This window comes from Electrona antarctica (genome assembly GCF_951216825.1).
Source record: "Electrona antarctica genome assembly, chromosome: 3".
In the NCBI taxonomy this organism is placed as follows: Eukaryota; Metazoa; Chordata; class Actinopteri; order Myctophiformes; family Myctophidae; genus Electrona; species Electrona antarctica.
The window spans coordinates 3,411,571-3,437,310 of NC_136808.1; the positions used below are offsets into that span (position 1 = coordinate 3,411,571).

A 25,740-nucleotide genomic window follows, 5' to 3' on the forward strand; every position below is an offset into this window, starting at 1 on the left:
CATGGGTGTGTTTGTTGTGCCTGAAGGTAATGAGTCCCTTCATGCCTGCTTGTCCCTTACAGTAATGCCCTCTGTGCTGTCACTGCCATGGTGAAGCTAAACTGTCCTGGGAACAGTGAAACTGTGAAACTGTGAGCTTATCTTGAGACATTTGCTGTTATCACAATCTCTCCATCTGCACTTAATCTAACTCTCATATCTTTCTGCCAGATCTCTCACAGTAAGATCCAATCCTTGTATGCCTCACCCAGGAATATCCAACCCCTCGTATCTATCTCCCAGTAAGATGAACCCTTAACACCTCACATGATCAACCATTGTTGATCTCTCCACGTAAGACCCTCGTATGTCTCTCCCAGTAAGATCCAACCCTAATATCTACGTATCTCCCAGTAATCTCTCAAGACAGATGGGTTCCCAGATTGCCCTCCCAGTCACATACATAGTAGGGTAGGTCCGGGTCGTAGTAAGCTGTGCTCTCTCACACGCTTTGCCCTTTCTCTCCTCTCATTTATTTCCGTGTGACTCTTTTTGTCTGCACTCACCTTCTCTCTCTCCCTTGTCATGAGGCCTCTTCCCTACTTGCTCGTGTCCTCCCTCAGTGTGTTAGACAGTACTTGGTTTAGACTAGTCATTGGTTAGACCAGTCATTAGCCCAGACTCTTCTTCAACAAAGATGGCGAAAGCAAACATTCTTTGTTCGGTACTCATACAATAGTATGGTACAAAACACTGAAGTCCTTAAACCAGAAACCTAACCTCCCACGGGGCAGCACACCTAAACCTAACCTTAACCCATGTCTAACCAACTAAGTATGCACCCCCCCCCCCCCCCCCCCTCAGTCAGAACTCCTACTTTCACTTTTCACTTTCTCTCTCTTCCTCACATCCTTTTCGCCTCATCTCTCCCTATCACTCTTGGTCTCTTTTACCCCAATCTCCAATCTGGGAACCCATCGGCAAAGAAAAGGAAAAGCAGCGCTCTCTGCTGTTTGCGTTTCCTCTGAATTTGCCCCTGGGGACAGGCCTCGGCCCTCATGTGTATAACAGGATTTTTCCCGTTTGGACCGCCCTCAGCCCTCCACTTCCTGTGGTGCGCCTGTGTTTTCATTCCCACTATCAACAATGTAGACACGTTCTGAATGACCCTGCTGACAGATTTGGTAGTGCAGCTCAGAATCTTTTCTTGAGAGATTACTTTTACCCTAATGGCCACACTATCACTTTCACTGTCTGTGGAGAGAGAGAGAGAGAGAGAGAGAGAGAGAGAGAGAGAGAGAGAGAGAGAGAGAGAGAGAGAGAGAGGAGGGGGGGGGGGGGGGGGGCATGGCATTGGGCTGATGGGGGCTAAGAGAAAGAAAAACCCAATGATATATACCGGTAGTATTTTCTTTCCTAATAACACCAGTGGAGAAGGTACCCTAAATCAATATTAGCTTTTAAGCTTTGCATTTTAGAAAGTTTACTCATTTTAAGTCCGTTCTCTCATTATTTCAAAATGTGAGTCTTGTGCATGTTTTATGGTCTCTTTATCATTATTCTGTGTGCAGCATGATGAATAATTGAGGAGACGCAAAGCTCTATCAAACAACAATCCGTGCGTGCGTGCGTGAGTGTATGTGTTTTCTTGTTAGTTTTGGTAGGGCTGTAATACTCCTCCGGTCTCAAGTCCACATTTTTATATTCTTGGTTTCTTCTCTGTCTCGCCCATAATCTCAGACCAAGGGACTCCTTTTGTTGTTGTTGTTTTCCCACCAAGACCACTGGAGAAAATTACAATTTTCACTGTGTCCCTAAGAAAACTGGCCCATTATACTGTAGCACATCTGGCGTGTGTGCATGTGCATGTGCACGGCTAAATTGTGTGTATTCTGCTGTTCCTACTGTGGCAAGTTACTGGTCAACTGTAAAGGTGGTTGTACACCGGCCGCTTTTTTCGGAAAACCGATGGAGAAACGCCGCTAAAAATCCGAATTCGCATCCGATTCGCGCCCGGTGTGTGGAGACCTTAACTGACCACACAATCCAAAGATACAGGTATAATAGTTCAACTTTCACCACGTTGAGTCTGTAATTGGTTACAGCACAGCACGTCTCCGGCAGCCCAACAAACAGCATGCTTGTCTGCATTATGCTAATCAAAAAAATGCGTAAATAGGGCGATGCACCTATCCTTTCTGCTTTTCATCTAATAGTCCTTACACACCAGAAGTTGGTGCAATTAATTTGCATTGATTAGAAGAACTGCTGTACAGAGTGCATTATTGGCATTCTTCAATTTCCCACGTTTAGTGCACTTTACAGTTCTTAGATAGGATCGTGAGCAGCATAAGATAAACTTATTTCCTGCATTTTCTGAATTATCCAGTGAAGTTTTGACAATTTATTTCCACACATGGCTGAACCTCGATAATGTACTTGCAAATGAGAAAAACATTCAAATAAACAAAAACTAAAATCCTGTTATCTGTATCAACGTGATCTCAGTCATCTCAAGTGTCAACATTTAAAAAGAAATTGTGCTTTTTAATTTATACTTTTGAATACGTGTATAAGTAATTTTAAACACTATGCCAGATGGGGCAGTAGAGGGGGGGGGGGGGGACCTGTGTACTCTCTACTGCCCCATCTGGCGGAGTCAGGTTAGGCTTCTCCAGTACTTTGACAATTAACTTTCCTTGGGGTTAAGTACTTTGTCCACCACTGTCTAATTGCATACAGCACGTGTGCGTGTGCGTGCGCGCACGTGCGTGTGTGTGTGTGCGTGCGTGCGTGCGTGCGTGCGTGCGTGCACGGTAAACCTATATCAATCTAGGACAAAAATATATATTTCTGGCCTGAGACACAGAAACCCCAGACATACACAATTCAAACACACACATTCAAACATCAGGTGTTGTTGTTTGTTGTTTTGTTTTTTTTGTTGGTGCTGTGCACTCAAGACATGCTCCATATAATATGGCCAGTGCACGCTTCTCTACCTCAGGCGTCTTACTGGTTTCTATAGAACCTATTATACATTAAGTACAGCTTGTGAAGGTACACTTCATTATGTTCACATACTGCATTATTTGTGATAGTCACCTGACCTATATAAATGTGTAGCCATACTGTATGAAGTTGTCATGCTGAGGTATACCGTTGTAGGTTCCGCAGACATAAGTCTGGCTCTCAGTATTCCCTGGCCATTCATTGTGGGTAGATTGCTTGGCCCCCTGAAGTGTTGCCCTTTGTGTTCGCTTAGATAGCACTTTTTAGACTTAGATAGCATTTGAAACAGACTTATAGCATGTCATGTAGACAGCACAATAATTGCATTGTATATAGTCATAGCACATCATAGTAGCCTACATATGTATAGCATAGTATAGTATATATGTATAGTTAATATGTATAGTGTCATTATATAGATATGTTCTAGTTACGTTCTTAGCTTACGCATGTTTCTTGATAAATGCATTTTATATATGTGATGTATTCCCATACTTTTGTTCCTGCCTAATGTAAGTCGCTCTGGATTAAGAGCGTCTGCTAAATGCCTAAATTGTAAATTGTAAATTGTGTTCCTTTATAGCTGCATTATGAGAATTATGACATTCTTGACAGTTGAAATAATATTTCCTTTTTTATTGCTCCATTGAGACATAACATGGGATGGCAGCTAGCTAGTGGCTCAGAAGGTAGGATGGCTGTTTGGGAAGGAACCTTAAGGTTCCTAAACAGCAGTCTTCTCCTGTTCAACTCTAAAATGTAACCTGTAACTGTATCCTCTGCTGTGACGATGATACACAATGCTTGTTCTGTTTTGTTTTGGCTCTGTGTGTGTCTGGAAAGTCTTCACGGACATGGGATGGGGTTCTGCAGCACGGGAGAGGAGCGGGGCGGCTGAAGCTCCCCAGGGTAGTGGTAGCGAGGGAGAGCTTGTTTTTGAAACCAGCTTAATTGCCCTGATTTATTCATTGCTTGGTATGTTAAGTCTATCACTATTCATTATTGAAAATACCCACTAATAAAAGGAAGTTCTATTCACTGCACGAATGCATGGATTTTGGACTATAGTGTATCAAAAAGCATCACACTTTCCTGAATAATTGAAAATTATGCCTTGGTTAGTTGGTTCTATACGAATAACAGTCAAGGTATAATTGTCTGCAGGATAAACTCATACAGAGGGACATACTAATTAGCTGAAAGTCTATTTTCTCACTGTAGCTTTATGTATGTTTTAATAGACTGAAATAATGACACTAGACAGTTTGAGGAACACAATATGCAGTATGTGACGCTTTGAAGCCACGTGTTCACTGTAATTTCCTTAAATTCCAATGAATTATTCTTCTTCTTCTTCTTCTTCTTCTTCTTCTTCTTCTTCTTCTTCTTCTTCGACGTATTATTATTTTATCCTATACACATATACTATAAATACACCAAGACTCTGTGTGTACTTACAGTAGGCTACATACGTATGCGTGTACGTCTGTTATCCACGTAACTCGAGAACCCCACCGACTTCAACACACCCAATTCGACACACGCGTTCCACACCCCCACAGGGAGTGCAGTGCCCGGTTGGTTGTCCAGAACCAGCACAAAAGCCTCTGTCCGGGCTCTGGACCTGATCACCCCATATCTCCATATGGAGCTGGCCTGTTCTGACATCTGTATAGACTTGGCAGACTCATGCCTGACAAAGAACTCCATATATGGGCATAAAAGGGACATAATAACTGGGTGGGGCACTCATTTCCAACTTGCATCGTTCCAAGTAGGCCAGTGCGGGCACCGCTCTAGAGGCTCTGGGCAGGGCCCAAATTAGCCAATTGACCACACCTGATCACCCTAGATCTCTGTACTGCAACCTTATTTTCACTCAGTCATTACAAAGTAGTGCTTTACCTTTGTGCATTGGATTCTTAAAAGACCAGCAAAATGATTTCATGTCAGCACTATATTGTCTCATTTCTCAGAGGACGGCGATTTGAGAAACTCTGAAACCACAAGAAGTTTGGAAAGTAGACAATGGCCTCGCTGTGGAATTGATCCAGTGCACAAAGCAGGACTTTGGGGAAATCAAAACCTTCATTAAAGTTTCATGTTGTGTCTCGATCTGCTCACTTAAATTGTCCAAATTGAAGGGAGTAAGGCTCTCCTGGGGAGCCTGGCTTATGAAAATATATCAGCTACTGTACTTTACACTAATTGGAGCATGAATAGATTGTTTTAAACATCATGTCACCATGAATAATTAAGAACCTGTTCTTTATTGTATTGCCTGGTTAAATATTATAGGTCAAATAATAAAATGCTTCCTTTACACCACTTTTGCGAGCAGTAGTTACATTTTAAAATAAAGGGTATTTTTGTCAGCTGGAAGCATCTGGCAAGCAACCTTTTAGACTGAACTGAGTTGAATAATGTTATGAATGATGATGCTATTATATATTGCTCTCTATCCTGTGTTCTCTATTATAATTTAGTGTAGCTGTGGAACTACCAATACTATTTGGAGTTATGGATTTCATTGACTTTAATTTGACTGTTATCATGCTGCTAGAACAAATGCAATACATTAAAACCCATTTTGGGCGGGAACCCCTTTTGGTGTTAGCATTATGTTATGCTTTAGCTATTGAAAAATAGCAGATCTACAAGCTCATAGCACGCCACCGAGTGGCGAGCTACGAGCTTGTAGGTCTGCTATTTGTTTTTTACGACTGACATAGAAACATAGCTTTTTCAGAAAACTGTCAGGATGTAGAAGACGTTTTTAGAATCTGATCTCAGGTCAAAATGGGTTAAGTGTGAACATACCACACCACCCTGGCTATAGGCAATCCAGCCGGAAAGAGATATGCTCTCTGCAGAGCACTTCCTCTTTGTTTACAACTTCAGATACAGTATACGAGAATGTAACTGGAGTTCATATAAAGCTTACAAAAGGATTACCGGTAGTACAAGAGAATGTTCTGTTGAGAAGGTAAGTGGTTATTGCAGCAAAACACAACGTGTCTGTAACCTCCGGTTTTAAACCACAAATGTGGTCATAAGGCCCCAGAGGATAATCGTCTGAATAAATAAGTAATAAACCATTATGAAGGGTTCTGAGATATTGCCTAACATAATTTGAACATATAGTCTTATAATGCTCCTTTCATGCTACATGCTACATTGTGTTTAACCACATACCAGAGTATGTTCATACAGTATAGGCTATCTATAGCAGCTGCAGTGATTGGAGGTGGTCTCATATAACTCATATTGAAAAATGGACTCTGGTGTTGGGTGGGACACCTACTGGTTGACAAGTGGTACTGCTTCAAGCAGTTCATAAGCTCAACGTCAACCCTGGCTGAACCCTGATCCCTTAGTTTTTAAAATCAGATTTTGTAAGCACTTATGACAGTATTCTAGCAGACTGGGAGCAGCCTTGCATAAAATGTGAAAAGTAAATGCATAACCTTCACTCAATATTTTTTTCTTTTCAAGAAAGATGGAGCCCTTGGTCTCAAACGACAGCCAGATAATGTATTGTGCCACCTGTGCTGGTGAAATGGGCAGCAGGTTAAACTTGCTACCGTGTGTTTGTGTGCCAGTCAAACGTCTAGACTCCAATCAAAGACAATAGAGGGTATGCGCATGCATAAAGTGAATGGCAGATCGAGTGGCAAATCGAGTGGCAAAGTGAGTGACAAAGTGAATTTAATGTAGTTTAAAGTCATTTAATTCAATCAAATAGGACTTTTCTGTTTGGATGTTTGGGCTGTCAAGGCCAGAAAGTAGTTTTTGTCACTCAGTAGGCGTTCCCGCATACCTTCCGGGCATGATGATGATGTCACGCGCATACCTTGAGCTGAAACCTCACAGCCAAAGTGCTGAGGCTTGCAGATACTGTGATGTGATTGTGAGTGCAGGTGTGTGCGCGCGTGCGTGTGTGCGCGCGTGCATGCGTGTGTGAATGCGTGCGTGTGTAGGCTACATACAGCGAGAATATAACCAACGGAAATGTTTTATTGGTTTTAAATTTAAATTTGTTTTTGACTTGTGCGTGCGTGCGTGTGTAACAGACCTGGACAAACCGGTCCTGACGGTACACCAGACCATCAGCGACGTCCGTGGGAGTTACCAGGAGAAGACGGTGTTCCTGCGCTGCACCGTCAACTCCAACCCGCCCGCACGCTTCAACTGGAAACGTGGCAACACGCCCATCGAGCAGAGCAAGGACAACGGTGTTGACATCTATGAACCGCTCTACACACAGGTACAGAATAACACATATGAACACATTCTACTACAGGATCGTCAGAAACCTTGCATCTCCACAGTCAAACCTTTTTCCTCTTTTTTGTCATACTACACTAACTACAGTGTCACAAAAAGTTGCAAAAATAGCTGATCTACTGAGCTCACAATAAGGTAAAATCCTTTACCTGTAGGCCTACTTCCTGCCTTAATAGTCCAGTAAATATCCACTCAGTTTGGACAAAATTGGATTATTTTGTTTCTCAACTGATTCTGACAGGACATTAGGTCTACTAGCCAGGATAAAAAATCTACCCTGATCTGCTCACTGCTAATACCCTAAATTTGCCATAATCCAAGATGGCCCTATCGTGTGTGTGTGTGTGTGTGTGTGTGTGTGTGTGTGTGTGTGTGTGTGTGTGTGTGTGTGTGTGTGTGTGTGTGTGTGTGTGTGTTAGGGCTTTAAAAAGATTACGTAGATTATATGTAGTTATAGGCCTACTCACCAAAGAACACAGTTTTTAAATGTACTTATTAAAATGATAGGTATAGGCCTAGTTAAACAACTAGTCGACTAGTAAAATAGGCAACTATAGTCAACTAGTAAAAATCAATAGAAGTGAAAGCCCTAGTGTGTGTGTGTGTGTGTGTGTGTGTGTGTGTGTGTGTGTGTGTGTGTGTGTGTGTGTGTGTGTGTGTGTGTGTGTGTGTGTGTGTGTGCGTGCGTGCGTGCGTGCGTGCGTGCGTGCGTGCGTGCGTGCATGTCCTGACTGAGCATGACGTTAAACTGCTCCGTTTTAATGGTAACTACCATCGTTAACGTAGTGGGTGCAGATTTAAGATGCATTTGCAACCTCTGTGGACACTGTGTATACCAACAGCCGGTGCTGCTTGGTGGCCCTTCCATGAGCATAGCTACCGGGAAGAGAGGCGTTGGACCTGGCCTTCTAGCGGTGTGTCTGTGTGCGCTGTCGAAACAACAGTGGGTGGATTTTGGGCCCATGGGTTCAGCCACAATTTACAATTTAGGCATTTAGCTCTTAATCCAGAGCGATTTACATTAGGCAAGAACAAAAAAGCATGGGAATACATCACCTATATAAAATGCATTTATCATGAAACATGCGTAAGCTAAGAACGTAACTAGAACATATCTATATAATGACACTATACATATATACTATACTATGCTATACATATGTACTATGAAGTGCTATGACTACATACAATGCAATTATTGTGCTGTCTACATGACATGCTATAAGTCTGTTTCAAATGCTATTCAAGTCTAAAAAGTGCTATCTAAGGGGGTAGGGTAAGTGCTATGGGCCACACAAGGAGAACGATATGACACCGGGCTGGTTGTTGGAGGGGGTTTCGAACTTAGGACACCAACATGCTTGTTGTATCGTGACTGAGGACACATGCCTTGATTTTGTTGATGTAACTTTTCTGCACCTGAACTATTTATGTCCTTGTATGAATTGCCTCTGTTTGGACATAACATGTGTGTTTATGTGTGTGTGTGTGTGTGTGTGTGTGTGTGTGTGTGTGTGTGTTGTCTAGGGTGAGACTAAAGTGTTGAAGTTGAAGAACCTGAGGTCTAGGGACTTTGCTGATTACACCTGCCAGGTGTCTGTTAGAAACCTGTGTGACATCCAGGACAAGTCTGTCACCTTCCGCCTCACCAACGCCACCGGTAAGACACGCACGCACGCACGCACGCACGCACGTACGCACGCACGCACGCACGCACGCACGCACGCACGTCAATTGCTGATTTGATTTGATTGGATTTATCCAAGTGGGTCATGTCTGACATGTCATGTCATTGCGACATGTGTTTAGGCTCGCTTGGCCAGACTGTATCACTGGGCAATTTTTTGTAATTATTATTATTATTATTTTGCACCGGCAGATTTGTGTCTGGCCATGCGAGGCTACCACTGATTCACTGTGCCGGTACAAGAGGATTGATTGATTTTTAGATCATAATCCTAGTTTGGGATTTGAATGCCCTCCAGCAACTGAAGACAAATCCTCTTTCCAGCCCTGTTGTCCAAATAAAATAGAACAACACGTGGTGGTATTAATATTGTCAGGTCAAAGAGGTATAGAGGCGTGTGTGTGTGTGTGTGTGTGTGTGTGTGTGTGCGTGTGCGTGTGCATGTGTGCGTGTGTGTGTGCGTGCGTGTGTGTGTGTGTGTGCGCATGCGTGTGTGCGCATGCATGTGCATGAGCACATTTACATTTCTCCACCAGGAGGTTGGAGACATATCTGCAGGGTTGCATGATCTTCTCGATGTCTCATCAAAACACAACAGCATCCAGCGCAGCGATAGTTCATTGAGACATGGAAGTCTGAAGGTTTATTATAATTCCCCAGACCAACAGGGGTAACAGTAATTTATTCTGCTCCTTTAAATCAGCTCTCTCTCTCCACGTCAACTCCCTTCACTCTCATTCGCTGCAAGCTAACTCACTCACACGCAAAATTCAATCAGGTGGTCCTTATAAGCATGCAGTCACTACTCTGTGTTCACTCTACATGCCAAGCTGACTCAGTGATTGTTCAGATGTCAGCGTTCAAATTCCCTCCGCGTCCCCGGCCTCCTCCCTGTTGCAATTAGTTCTGTAATGGGTGATTCCGTGATTATATTGTGATTTATGGATTGTACTATATGTGGTATCTAGTTCTGTTATGGGTAAATCTGTGATTATATGGATATGTGTTTTATGGATCGTATTATTGTCATGTCGTATCTATGTGGAATATGGAATGCATTGGCAGTTATGTTGTTGATGTAACCCTGTAACGTCTTAACCTTATGCTCTGCTCTGGGGTTTGTTGTTGGGGTTTGTTGCACATGTCAGAGCTGTGTCTCGGTGCACATATATATATAATATAATCTGGGATATCACATGAGCAGAAGGTCACACCGCCATACTAAACGCAATAGCTATGCAATGGTTAACACCCTGAGCGGCATTTGATAGGTCTCCGTCCTATCAAATAGTAACCCTCGACGACTCAGGATGGAGATTAATCACATGACAGAACTTTATTGATATCATAACAGAGCGCACCGCTCCACAGGCTGGGAGCGCCTGTTGGGCAACATTCAATGTTATTTCCGGTTGGGACGTCATCCAAAATGTTCCCCCCATTTTTGTGGATGAGACCGAAAAACTCTTGATCTATATCAATCCGTCCAATTCTAACCAAAGATTGTGTTTTTGACGGCCCATCGCGGTCCCGTCGCTAGTCGCGATATAATTAATCATACCTCCCGTTGTTGTCGATCGCCTCGGGGTGTTTTGGCTACATCTAGCTACTTCAGCTACATCCAAGATGGCGCCTGGTGCATCTTGAAATGTGCTCCGTTGCTGCAAATCACTGGGCGCACTGATTTAATGGTCCTAAATACCCCGGGCGTTTGAGGTGTTAATGGTCAATCTGAGCTGAAGAGTCTAATGAACTGTAGTTTGCGGATGGTAACTGGTATATGGTGCATTTATATAGCGCTTTTATCAAAAGCCCTTTACATAGATTGTGCATTACATTCACCCATTCACACACCGATGGCGGCGGAAACCATGCAAGGCACCAACCTGCACATCTGGAGCAATTAGAGGTTCAGAGTCTTGCTCAAGGACACTTCGACACTAACTCTGGGGGAGCCCGAGATCGAACAGGGAACCTCACAGTTGCCTGGCTGTTCTTTTACCAGCCACTCTACCCTGACAGTGTCTCATGGCACACCAATCCGATGATTAGCTGTGTTTTCTGAATTCCATGCAGGCACTAATGAAATATCCTGTCAGCATTGTGAGGCTAAACCCTCACTGTGGATGGGCTGTATACCTGACTGATGTGGGTGTGACAGCAATATCCTGCTGTCAATCAGTCGCACACACAGCATCCTGTGACCCTCACAGTGATACTCTCTCTTCCACAGGCACGCACGCACGCACACGCGCACGCACACATGCACGCACACACACACTGCATATCCTGCATGCTTCTACTTTTTACTAGTGAACTGCTACACTGTCTGGAACAACTGAGATGTTTGCTCTATTACACCTCGAAATGATGGTGAGAGAATAGTAGGCCTACACTTATCCTGCTCAGAGGCTGTGTGGGATTTGAACAGATTTTGGGATGTCCCGATACTGTATCGGTATCGGGAAAAGTATCGGATCGGCCCTTATTTGTCATATCGGGTCATATCGGTATCGGAGAATATGCCAGTCTAACCACAGATCCGACACAGGGGTAAGGGGTTGACACTATTGCAGGTAAATAAAATGTTGGGACATGTGGAGTTTGCTTTGGAGTTGCCCAAACTGCAAATGCAAATTTGAGTGAGGAGTCTGCTATAAACACAACACGAGATATAGCTATAAACACAACATGAGATCACGACACTGGTATCGGTATTCTGTATCGGTATCGGCTAACACAGAAATGGAGGTATCGGGATCGGATCGGTATCCCTAATTTGAACCATCAACTTTATTGTCACTGTCTGGACAGATTTGCAGGAAACAATTGGTTGACTATCAAGCTACATACAGTACATAATATGCAGCTGTATGAGAGAGAGAGTGTGTGAGAGAGAGAGAGAGAGAGAGATAGAGAGAGAGAGAGAGAGAGAGAGAGAGAGAGAGAGAACATTAGCGTGTGAGACAGAGATGTTTGTTAGCTGGTTGTAAACCGATGTGTTGCACATAAATTCTGTGACGTTGAGAGAATTGCTGGCTGATCCAACCATTCCCTGCACCCACGCCTCCCCGGAAAATTGAAGCTATAATTCACAACTCCTCACAATCTTCCCTCCCCCTCTTCTCAGTTCTATACTGCTCTGTGCTTTATCCTTTCATTGTCCTCTCTTGCCAGGCTCTAATTCTCTCTCTTTTCACCCTTTGTATTTGGAATCTGTCTTTTATTCCCTTTTATTATTATTATTCAAAGAAGTTCTAAGACCCACGGGCGATGCTGTAAAATGTAGCCATGGTGTCTGTGTGTGTGTCTGTGTGTGTGTGCGTGCGTGCGTGCGTGCGTGCGTGTTTATTGAGGATCAATGTCAAGACGTGTGTTAGCGGGCCTGTCTGGGTGCAGTGATGCATCTAGTGCAGCCTGCTAGAGAGACGTTGCATGTATGCAGGAACGTGCACTCAAACGGGGCTTCAGCCCCTGCCCTTTTACCCGTCTGTAAAACAACTGCCCTCTCCAGACCACGAATGCAGCATTTACTATATGGTGAAAGAAATGCAAATGCCACTCCTTTCTTTATCCATATTGGAAGGCAGCATTCAGGAGAATTGCTTTTTTTCCCGAAGTATCCTGAACTTGGAACGTAACATTTTGCGTTGAACTAATTTGTTTTGAAATCCATGTCGTTACACCTGCATCTCCACTAGCTAAAGAGTGCTGGGTTGCACCCTGAAAATAGCCGATCTACAAGCTCTCAACGCGATTCTGAATTCTGGCGGCGATATACAGTGCAAGGGACACCTTGCGGATATATTGGATGAGTCCAATCACCAAATAGTTTTATTAACCCATTTTCTACCAGATTTCTTTGGGGGATATATATAAAACAAAATCACACCCGTGTGAAGTGAGGGGCGCTCTTATCATCATACATCATCTCATTCTGGACAATCACATTTTGCGTCCTCACCTTCGACTTCAATGTTCGTGTTAAGACAATGTTTGTGTTTATACACAAACACTCAAAGCTGTCCATTCATTGTCAATGGCATTCAATGTTTGTGTTTACACAATCGCTCAAAGCTGGACATAATTGTAGGATTCCTATTTCCGTCAGCCATACTGAAATCAATCTCACAGACTCATGTATTCACTTGAAGTTTTATTTTCGTTCTTGTGTGCAGCCATGCTGTTCTTTCTCAATGGACTCATCCGAGTGAGCGGGCAAAATCACAGTCTCACACAATATACGTCAGAGGTTAACACCCACAATACAAGTGCAACACAAAGGATTGGCCACAGGCCGCACAACACAACACATGAGAACACACAATCCCAACACCCCCACTTGTTCTCATCATAACAAACCAAAAAAAACAATTTCTTAATTACCAAAGAACCAATTTTTGAATTTGATAATTCTGACTCTTGCTACAGGCTTTGTTAATATGTCTGCAACCATGTCTTCACGTCCATTTGATGAACAATGAGGTCATCTTGGACTGCTATTTGCATTAGTGCCCGTACTGATGTAATGCTCGCTGTTGGAGCAAACGTCTCATTATAATCAATACCTTCTGTCTGGTTGTAACCTTTAGCAACGTATCTAGCTTTAAAGACATTTCCCTTTTCAGCATTTTCTTTAAGGGCATAAACCCATTTCCCCCCCACTACATTCCTACCCACAGGTAAAGAAGTCAGTTCAAATGTGTCATTTTCTTTAAGTGAGTCGACCTCTTCGTTCATGGCACGTTGCCATTCGGGCGCCTCTGGTGACTGCAGGGCTTCCTTATAGGTCTGGGGCACTCCACATATTGCCCTGCAACAATAATCAACACTTGCATTTGACACATCTCTATCATCAAAGTCTGATATGTAATCCTCCAAGTATTTGGGGGGTTTCTTTTCTCTTCTCGGGTAGCGTTGGTTTTGATTGTGACCAGTTTCTGTAATTTCGCCATTTTGTGACCCATCTGTTTCTGCCTGTTCATCATTTTCTTCTAGGCTTTGATTCTCTAGGTTTGCTTCTATCTGCTGTAACTCAGTGTCACTTCCATTTTTAGGCTTTCCATTTGTGTATTCCTGGACCGGCTCAGTATTACAGTTTGTGTTTGTTGTTCCACACTATTCTTTTTGATGAATTTCACCAGCCTATGTTTTGACACCTTTGCTGTATGTGGATTGTAGACCAGATAGGCTGGACTGTTCTTACTGTATCCCACAAATATTCCCTTTTCACACCTGGGATCCAATTTCTTGTGAACATGTTTGTATGCATAACATTCAGACCCAAAAACCCACATGTTTGCTAGATTTGGTTTTCTTCCTGTTAACATGAAGTATGGAGTATTATTAACTCTATCGTTGTAGCATCTGTTGCGGATATGAGCTGCACTCTGAACTGCATAAGGCCACAATATTTTTGGCAATCCGCTTTCTAATAAAAGGCACCTTCCCATTTCAAAAAGGGTTCTCCACTGTCTCTCAGCAGTACCATTTTGGTGTGGAGAATGGGGACATGATGTTTCATGTCTTATACCTCCATCTCTTAAAAGGGACTGGAAAGCTTCACCTGTGTATTCTCCTCCACCATCTGATCTCATGCATTTTACTGAACCAAAAGGTGCACTGTCTGATAGGAATTTCTTTGTGGCTTGTGTTGCGTCACTTTTATTTTTAATGAAATAAACAGCCACTGCCCCAGAAAAATCATCTGTAAATGAAATGGCATATCTATGCCCATCTTGACCAGTTGGGTCAATGGGACCTGCCAAGTCAGTATGTACCAATTCCAGTGGTGTTTTTGCTTTAGCATCCATTTTCCTATTTCTGCTATTAGTAAATTTTCCTTCAATGCAGACACTGCAGTCTAGTTTGGTGTTGCCTGTGATTTTCATACCTTCTACCACATCTGGTAATTTCAACACATCATCAACATTACAGTGTCCCAAAATGTCATGCCATGTTTTGACATCACACGTTAGGTTCACTTTGTCACTAGATAATATATCATTCACTGAATCATCAGCACAGTGCTCATCATGGTTAATTACCGTTTTCACGTAGTACAGTCTCTCCTGTTCCTCAATGCGGAAGACTGTCCCATCTCTGGTTATTAGTTCATTCTGTCCCTTTTGGAAGATCACTTTTGCTCCATCAGCTGCTACAGACTCCACCGAAATGATGCTCTGCGGGTATGATGGTATGAACAAAGCCTTTTTCAGTGTGACCACAACGTCTCTTCCCTTGATGTCCTGAAGTGTCACCTCTGCGTCGCCTCGCTCCAATGCCACGTTGTTCCTCCTGGTTCCATCCGCAAGCTCCATGAAGTGTAGATTTGGGTTGAATGTCCTGTCGAATCTCTTGAAGTTGTTTTTCTCTGTTATGATGTGGGATGTTGCTCCACAGTCTACCATGAGACCATTCTTCTTAATGTTGTCTGGTAGTACCTCTTGACTAACTTTGAATACAAACGTTTGTTGTTCTTCCTTGTGGACGTCTGCGCCCCCTGCAGCTTGTTTTGCGTCATCTTTCTGCATGTATTTTCTACTCCTGCATGTCTCATCGCTGTGTGTTGAGCTCTTGTGGTAACTGCACCATTTATTTGCTTGTTGTTGTTCTCCCTTTTGGCGGCAGTCTCTCACCATGTGTCCGCGATTTATAACAAGTTACAGATGACACATCCACCTTCATCACATTGTCTGTTTTAGGTTTGTTGTCAAACTTTTCTGTCTCTTCGTAGCTCCGTAGTTTGCTTTTGAAGTTGGTGAACGTTATATCCTCGCTGCTCTGTGTAGCATGAACAACGAACGGTTTGTAAGACTCTGGGAGTCCTTTAAGAATCATGGATATTATCAGGCCATCACCAATTGTCTCTTTTGCATTTCTCAGTGCTGTCACAGTCTTTTCAGCTCGGAGGATGTAGTCTGTTACAGTCTCTTCATGCTCCTTTCTTAGCGACGTCAGTTCAGTATAAAGGGCAATAATTCTGGGTTTACCCTGGCTGGCGTAGTGGCTCCGTAGTATTTCAAGGGCTTTTCTTCCGTCATCTGGCGCTTCTCTCATTATCAACGATAGGCTTCTGTCGTCAAGGTATTGGATTAGTTCTGCGTAGCATTTTTCATTCTGTGTTGCGTCTAACACTTGATCTGCAGGTACGCCCGTGAAGAGGATCGTGTCTTTCAGGCCGATCGTGCTCATGTAACCGAGGAATTTTACTTCCCAGAGTTCGTAATTGTCTTCTTGTCCGTCAAATACTAATCTTTGCCACCTGCCTCCATCACGTCTGGGCCCATAACCTGTAGGATTCCTATTTCCGTCAGCCATACTGAAATCAATCTCACAGACTCATGTATTCACTTGAAGTTTTATTTTCGTTCTTGTGTGCAGCCATGCTGTTCTTTCTCAATGGACTCATCCGAGTGAGCGGGCAAAATCACAGTCTCACACAATATACGTCAGAGGTTAACACCCACAATACAAGTGCAACACAAAGGATTGGCCACAGGCCGCACAACACAACACATGAGAACACACAATCCCAACAATAATAGGAACATTTTGGCATAATCGCCTCATAACAAATAAGCACTAGCATGTCTGAAGTAAAATCAGACAGAAGTAGCCTGTGCTTAGATTTATATTTAGAAAATGTTTCAGATGTCAAAAGTTTCTGAGATGATGGAATGGTGTAGCCTGGCTAATAAGCCAGACTCAAATCACACTGTCGTGTGGTATTTGAGTCTGGAGATGCTGTGTATGGATCTTGTTTCCCGGGGGGCGGGTTCAAACATTTTCTCTTTGACGCAATTGGTCAGAGCTACTGTCAGTCAAAGGTCTCAAGCCCATATCCATATTGCATACCGTGTCCCGATTGGCCACACCAGTTCTCTGGTGTATGAAATGGGCGTACAATTGAGCCTCTCCAGACCGTAATCCGCCGGCAGGCAATTTTTTTTTGCCAACGGCTGATTCGGTCTGGCTTATTAGCCAGGCTAGGAATGGTGATGGATGATGATGGTCATGGAAGGGGAAGATTCTGAAAGCTTCATGGGCAAAGACAATCAACTTCAAAATCTAAAAAAGAACGGTCAAAATGACCTCTCAGACATGCTTCTAGTGCATTAGAGGGCACACTGCCCGTAGCCATGATACAAAACCATGTATTATAAATGCACCACTTACCAACAGTACAAAAGCAGCGTTTAGAGCAGATACAGGTCTTTGTCAGGAGAATAGTACACTTATCCTGCTCAGAGGCTGTGTGGGATTTGAACCATCAACTATTGTCACTGTCTGGACAGATTTGCAGGAAACAATTATTGGTTGACTATCAAGCTACATACAGTACATAATATATGCAACATTATCGTGTGAGACAGAGATGTTTGTTAGCTGGTTGTAAACCGATGTGTTGCACATACATTCTGTGACGTTGGGAGAATTGCTGGCTAATCCAACCATTCCCTGCATGCGTCACAGGCCATGGGAGGTTATTTTTTTCTCTCCGGTGACGACAAGCCATCCTCCATTACCTGGTAGAGGCCTCTAGTTAGCCACCAAAAATAAACCAAACCAAAAGAATATGAATTAATTATTATTCTATAATATGCCACATCATGGCAATGGCTATAGTCTATATTTTTTGTATAGCTCTTGAATGATACTGTGTACATGCATCACAAATAGCTTAATTATACCACAGCTTTATACAAACTAAATACACATTGACAATTGATTGTAAATTTACTTAACATTAATGTTGCAATAGACGTGAAGGTTAGTAAGTATATATGGTTGAACCCCAAAGAAACAAGACAAAACATTTCTCAGTGGATGCTGGCACTGTTTTAGCTACAAGTCTGACCCTGGGAAAGTGTATATTTTCAAGATGCCGTTCAAGATGACTGCCCCAAATGGATATTGTATCTCACTATTCAGATTTTATGGTAAAAACAAACAAAAAAACAAACAAACAAACAAAAGAAAATTTCATACAGAGGGATGGTCTTCCTGCAAAGACCTCCAACGGTGCCTATGGTGGACTATGCATGGCAGAGGGGCGTCCTCTTCCCTGAGCCAGGCCTATGTATACCTGGCCGCATACCAAATAAGGTAAGTTTTGATGCAGGGTCTTCAGCGCGTGATTCAAAATCATGGTCCGGTTGCATAAAGACATGCCCCTGCCTTCCTCTGATTGGCCTACCGACACTGCCCGTCTTTGCTCTGTACTTTCCTCCGAGGTGGAAAGTCTGGTGACAGTGACTGACGTGAGGCTACTCAGTGGTGGGAAATAATTATTGCCCTATCAGGTTGCAACTCGAATGGGGCTTAGTCGGCTCTAGCAAACATCACAGCGTTTGACACAGCACTCTGTGGTGTCTCTCGTGGCTCAAGGTCGCTAGAGACAGCGCCCCTCCGTCACGGTCTATATCTATACTTTACTTTATAGCCAAAAAACTAACCCGCGGTTGTTGGAAAAATAGCGGCGGCAGTGGTATTCGAACCCAGGAGGTGTGCATTGGGAGTCTAATAACTAACCGGTGACCAGTGACGGTGACTGACCGGTGACTGACCGGTGACGTCCTCGCACTCCATCCCCTGCACTCAGCAACCAAAGAAAGGTGTTGGGGCTAAAATATTCATAGTTAGAATAAGTTAAATTGCCATCAGTTTATTTAGTTATTGGTACATCAGATCTGCAAACTAATGATACCAGGCCATGATCGATTTCTAAACATCGATCATCATCTTCAATATCTGCAGGCAAAACTTCTTGGCTGGATTGAAAACATTCTTTAAGTTCCATGCAGTGTGTGTGACCATAGTTAAATTGATAGGTTTTAGGTATACTGTAGGAATTTAGATTGGACGGTAAAAGAAAACTATATGCTTCTGGAAGCCATGGAATCATGAACCTCCCTTGGATTTACGGCCCGGAAAGTCCAACTGCAAACAAAAAAGACTCTAATTAGGCTCAACACTTCGATTTGTACTGTGACAATATTGCAAAATAACAATGTTTACATATTAATATTCCATTTTGTTTTTCTAGGCAGTGTAGTCAGAATGCATCAGGATGACAACAGGGTGACTGCATGGGGTCCAAATTAAAGCAGGGAACATTATTCTGCCCTGAATGAAAACAGGTTCACAGCAGTCACACACACCGCTGCTGGTAATTGGCTAGATACCTGTCTGTGCATTTCTATGTATGGGAGCATGTCTGTTTCAGTTCAGATGTCTTGGCTCTGAGGTGAGGTTTGTTTATTCCCTGAGAGGAGCCAAAAAACTCAGACACCTTTCATCACTCAGCATCCTGTATTCACTTTGGAAAAACATAATATTTGTATTCTATCTCATCATGGTAGGGGTGTGTGTGTCTGTGTTTGTGTGTGTGTGTGTGTGTGTGTGCGTGTGTGCGTGCGTGCGTGCGTGCGTGCGTGCGTATTGTACCTTAATTGAGACAGGCCATAGCAAGTGTCATAGCAGCAGATCATTCTACTTCAATTTAGATGTGGACAAAACATGGAAGAAAAACACATTTTCACAAAAAGTGGAATCTTTAGTACTTTCTATTTATTTTGAGGACCCCCCAAAATAATTTGGCGACCCCCCTAGGGGTCACGACCCACGGGTTGAGAACCTCTGCTTGTAGGCTACTACATTGATCTCATCATGACATGAGATCAATCAAGTTTGGTGCCTCAGCATCAAACTTCCATTAGGCTATGCCAAGTGCCAACTAAGCCCAAAATGTCCTGCGAATCATTTAAATATGACGACATCATGAAATGAACCATTCTGTAGACAACTTACCTCTGACGAAGAGAATATAGGCTACCCACCGTATGGTTGAAAGTTTAAATAGCTACGTGTCCAGAACAAATCCATTCCCTATGGCATTCAGACAGACGACAGTGAGATGATAGTAATCTAAAAGATGGACTTCCCCTCATGAATCAATGCAGCTCTGATAAAAAAGAAAATATTGGATATACAGTATGTTTTACCTCTGCAAAGGTGTGAGTGAGCAATTGTTCAATAGAAAAGGCTTTTATAATATAATTGCCAAGTATAGCCTTGGTCCTGGCTGAGGTTGAACTTAAACAATAGAGGTCTCCACCAGGGCAGGTCAGGTTGTGGCAAGTAAAAAGTGACAACGTTTCGATGTGTAAGTTACATCTTCGTCAGGTCATGATGGGATATATTCCTCAGCCTAGTAGGAAAGTCTGTGAAAGATTTCACGTAAATTCCCCGCTGCGTTCATGATTTGAGGCTTTTCTTTTTTCAAAACGGGCCAATCCTTGAACACATGACTATAGAGACAGAATCTGGAGATCTGAACAGTGATATGATAGTAATCCAAAGGACAGTCTTCCCCCCCATTAGCTCTGATAAAAAAATATCTGATATCTTTTTTACCTCTGCAAAGGCGAGTGTGCAATTGTTCAATAGGATTTCATAATATAATTGTAATTTGCAGGACCACGTTTGGAAACAAGTGATTTATTACTCTCTTTCCTCTAATTTCTCTGCATTCCTATTTGTCTTTGAATCTTTGCTTTTTTCTTTTTGTTTCTTTGTTTGTTTATTTATTTGTCTTCTTTTTTGTAACATATCTGGAAGTATAGCTTTGGTCCTGTGCTTGAACTTAAATGAATAAGTTAACTAGAGTTGCATTAGCTTGGGGATCTGTGCAATTTGGAGGCTGTGATGTTTCACCCGAGGAAAGATATTTCCTGTTATATGGCGTGAAATGGGCATGGATGTTCAATTATACCAGGCGACACCAGGCGAATCGCTTGGGAAAGAGGCGAAATGAGATACACGAGCGATCCGCACAAATTAAGACATTACGCCACCGATTGGTGAATGACACGTGAGCTTGATCGGACGGATTAATACGCTGTCATTACGCACTTCATTTACACCTGGTCGTAAATTTCCGTTGTGAATCTGGCCCTGTGCAAATTGAGATAGCAGGAAATCACAAGTTTTATGTGTGGACACACGCACGCACAACACGCACGCACGCACGCACACACACACACACTCTCACACACACTCTCTCACACACACACACACACACACACACACACACACACACACACACACACACACACGTATACTCCTCCACCCCTCACACACATTCACATGTAAAAACGTCATTTCACTGCAGTAGCCTGTATACATGCATGGATCCTGCAATCCTGTTGCAATATTGTATAGTCTCTTATAAAAACTAATTATAATATGCAAACATAAATTGATTGAGTGCCATTGTTTCTCGCACGCCTACTCTGCTCACTTTTAAATCAACACTAGAAAACCACACCTTTATTCTACTCTCTGTCAGTGAACCACACCTTTATTCCACTCTCTGTCCGCCCTTCAAGCTCCCCCCGCTCTGCGTCTGTCCGTCAACGAGACTCTGGTGGTGGACCCCGGACAGGACGTGTTGATGATCTGCGAGGTGACTGCTGGCTTCCCCGCGCCCACCGTCACCTGGTCTCGGTACCCGGGTCCCATGCCACTCAGCGCCCAGGTGCGTGGCACCTCGCTGCTGCTGCGCTCCGTCACGGCCACAGACGCTGGCTTCTACAACTGCACGGCCGTCAACAACGTGGGGAACCCTGCGCGAAGATACGTCAGCCTCATAGTCAGGAGTGAGTAGCTGGGTGTGTGAGATTGGGAGTGTGGTTGCATTCGTTGTGTGTCTGCGTGTATTTGGGGGGTGCATACTTAGTTTAGAGTTTAGACTAGTCATTGGTTAGACATGGGTTAAGGTTAGGTTTAGGTGTGCTGCCCCGTGGGAGGTTAGGGTTAGGGTGAGGGTTTGAGATAGGTTGTAGTTGTAGGACTTATGACTGGTCTAACCAAATGACTAGTCTAAACTAAGTACTGTCTAAACGAAGTACTGCACCCGTATTTGGGAGGGTCACTGGGTCAGGACAGGTTGCGTGGACCGCCATGATGATGCTTGAAGTTGTCGAAACAAACAAGTTCCATTCTGTCTCCCCGATGGCTGTTCTTGTTCCCTTTTAATTCTGGGTGCCAGCCATGCAATGGCAGAAACACAGGTTGAAATCCGCAACACATACTTAATCGTAATTATCAATACGCAAAACTTTGACCTCTATGGCCGGCCGCACGGTTTACCAAAGCCCCGCAATATATACATTTTGTAGCCACACTCGTCCTCTTTCACCCAATGTCACAACCATAGCCCAGATACATACAGTGCGTGAACTACAGCCCTGAAAGCGACAGGTGTACCATCATAATGTGTCATAAAACTACATGTTAACTGCCTGAATGAGTCAGCAATTTTTTCATCACAAACACAATTCTTAACTCGCTCTTATAACCACGTTTTTTATCGTACCAATACCACGATCGCACACGGCGTACCTCAATGTCTCGGGTCACTCATGGCGAAAACTAAAATCGCTTTTAACTTTCAATAGTGGTTGCATTTGCATAGAGTAGCCCAGGTGAAAATGATACTTTGTTAATGATTCAAGGTCAAGTTGACCACCTCTCACACACGCGCGCACACGAACGCACATGCACGCACATGCACACATGTGCACGCACACACACACATTGAAAGTCAATGGAGAAAATCGGGGAAACGCGTAACACTGTCATTTCTCAACCATTTCAGACGCGGGGCGGCTCGCCGGAACCGGGCCGCCCCCCTGAGCGAAACCAAATGGACCCCTTAGCATGTTAGCATTAGCATGTTAGCATTAGCATGTTAGCATTAGCATGTTAGTATTAGCATGTTAGCATGTTAGCATTAGAATGTTGGTGGCAACGTAATGCGCAATTTAGACAAAATACCCCATTGAAAGTCAATGGGGAGACCTGGCTTACATGTAACCAAATGGACCCTTACAGGGTCTGAGAGGCTAAATGTCATCAAATGGTGGTCCGTGGCTCAAATGCTGCACAGACTTGGCGAGCTGCAGGCACCCAGTCAAATTTCTTGAAATTTGTTTCTAGTAATCTTTACTCACTCCAATTAAGTAGAGCAGAGTGCAAGCAATTACTGTTTGGCTCTTGTGTTAGTTGTTGCTGTGCAGAATATTATGGGTGGATTTTTGCTGTTAGTTTGAGGCATCGGTATAAGCACACTTACACGCAGACAAGATACTCGTATTGTAGACACACACAGGAGACCTAGTGAATTCAAAGTGGTTATGTTACCACATAGCACATACTAAGCAGTCCCCGGCAGCTCCACATGGGGGGCTATATAGTTAACAAGCTCCGAGGTGTGTCTCTGTCCTGCAGCCGTGTGTTTTGTATTCAGCATGGAGGTCTGTACTCTGTAGAGGGAACGCAGAATTTGAAACAATGTAGGTGTTACTTCATGTGACCTTGATTCTGTTATCCCTCCTCCCCCCTCCTCCTGTTATTACTCTACCTGTGATTGATGCCCCGCCCCTCTCCCATTCCCTTCCTTTCTTTGCTACACTCTCCTTCTTCTTCTTCTTCTTGCTCCGTCCTTCTGTCCCACCTCCCAACCTTTTTTCTCTGTCTGTCTAATTCTCTCTCTCTCTCTCTCTCTCTCTCTCTCTCTCTCTCCCTGCGTTTATCTTGGTTTTTTTCCTCTGTATTTGTCTGTCTCTCGAAGCAAACTCTTCTCTATGTTCCTTTGTACATCCATCACTCTGCCATTCCCCTTCGATTGCGCCTTACCCTTTCTATGCTATATATGATGCCTCCAATTGCCATCTCATTTAACCCCCCCCCCCCCCCCCCCCTCTCTCTCTCTCTCTCAGCGATGAGCAACCTGACGTTCCAGATCACTCCAGACTCCAACAAGGACAGCGAGAGCATCCAGATGGGCCGTGACCTCAAGCTGTCCTGTCACGTCGACGCCTCCCCTCAGGACAAGGTCAACTACACCTGGTTCAAGAACGGCGCGCCCGTCTACAACTCGGACAGCCTCATCCTGCTCCGCAGTGACCCAGACATGGAGCCCGGCACCAGCAGCATGGAGATCGTGGCCTTGAAGTTCCGGGACCTGGCAACCTACAGCTGCATGGCCAACTTCCCCGGCAGCCGCGTGGCAGAGCTCCGCGTGGACGTAAACATCACACAGAACAGCGGTGAGATTTTGGGACTTTTGGGACAAAAGTTACAGAAATCAAATAGTAATAATAATAATCTTCATTTTTGTTGTTTTTTGGTGAATATTTATAATAATAATAATAATAATAGCTCAAATTTATATAGCGCTTTTCTAAATACCCAAAGCGCTTTACATACAGTAGGAACACTAGGAACAGACTTTAATAAGAAAAAAACAAAGCAAAACATAACAGATACAACAACAGTACAGGGTTAAAAAGATAAAAGGATAAACGAGGGAAGGGGGGACATCCTATCCAGACCTCAGCTGGGGAAAGCTATCCTGAAGAGGTGGGTTTTGAGTGAGGTTTTGAATGAGAGGAGAGAGGGAGCAGCTCTGAGATGGTTGGGGAGTTCATTCCAGAGGTTGGGGGCCGAAACATAGAAGGCCCTGTCCCCCCAGGTGCGGTACTTGGCCTTGCGGACCTTCAGGAGGTTGGCTTCACTGGACCTGAAGCCACCTGAAGCTAAACATTGCTATTTCCATTTGACTAAATGAACCCCAGGACCGCAGAGGATTATTGATTAAAATCCTACTGCGCATGCATCTATTATATCTATCTTCTTTCCTCTCCTTTTTGTAGCCTATAGTCCTAGAAGATTGTAGATAATTGTATTGGACTATTTATTGTTATTGTGATTTGCAGGACCACATTGGAAACAAGCGTTTTATTACTCTCTCTCTCTCCACTAATTTCTCTGCATTCCTATTTGTCTTTGAATCTTTTCTTTTTTCTTTTTTTGTTTCTTTTTCTTCTTTTTTGTAACATATCTGGATTGGGTTTATAGTTTATTTATATCATGTTTGGTTGTTTTTTATCATCATATATTATGATAATAGCTATATCAAACTTCAGGGATTATAATACTTGACTTGACAGGGGTCATCAATATGTCCGTACACAGACAAAAATGTGTCCGTGGCAAAGACTTGGTCTTGTCCGTTCTTCTTCATTTTATTTTTTTACAGACACCATTTAAATGTTCTTATTCTCCAGGTTTTCTTCTGAATAGGTACCAGTAGTACTAGTGGTTCTTAAATGTTTTATCTGCAAGGACCCCCATAACTCTGAGAGTGTACAAATGGAACCAAATTAACCTGTATGGTGGTATTTGGTTCCATGTGTACACTCTCAGAGTTACATACATGTTATGGTCATTCAGAGATATCTCTTTGTGTTTCTGGTAATATTATTGTCCACTCGTGTTGTGGCAAAAAGTTTTATTTAAAAAAAGATGCCATGTAGGCCAGTTCAAGTAAAGAGGCTTAACCACTTGAATGAATGCAATGATATTTATTACAAGTAACGTTTACAAGTAATTGTTAGATTAAAGGGGAATTTCTCCCTAACCCTTTTTTTACAAAAGTAAGTTGATAATTATGTATATTGACCAAAAATTTAAAAATAAATAAAAAATAAAGATATAGGGGAGCTGAAGCTGCAGCTGGAGATGAAGCTGGGGCTGGAGGGGTCTAACGCTAGAACTCCTATTCAATCGCGCAATTGGTTTTTGGTTTTTGTTCACATCTGTTCTAGATGATGTGACAGCAACACTCCATGCATTGTTGACACTGCACTCTTCCTGGTCTACGTGAGCTGATGTTAGACCCCTCCAGCAGCAGCTTCATCTCCAGC

General features: G+C 43.3%; 1 protein-coding gene across 1 annotated transcript in view; it reads left to right on the forward strand.

The window, feature by feature from the left end:
* Positions 1 to 25,740, forward strand: part of LOC306920046 (MAM domain-containing glycosylphosphatidylinositol anchor protein 1-like) — a gene marked incomplete at its 3' end in the record, with an annotated part of 214,033 nt that overhangs the window by 141,425 nt on the left and 46,868 nt on the right. The window contains exons 4-7 of the mRNA XM_079496653.1: positions 7,065 to 7,258; positions 8,806 to 8,938; positions 21,358 to 21,627; positions 23,752 to 24,081. Coding sequence (XP_079352779.1) covers positions 7,065 to 7,258; positions 8,806 to 8,938; positions 21,358 to 21,627; positions 23,752 to 24,081 — 927 coding nt within the window. The remainder of the gene's footprint in view (positions 1 to 7,064; positions 7,259 to 8,805; positions 8,939 to 21,357; positions 21,628 to 23,751; positions 24,082 to 25,740) is intronic.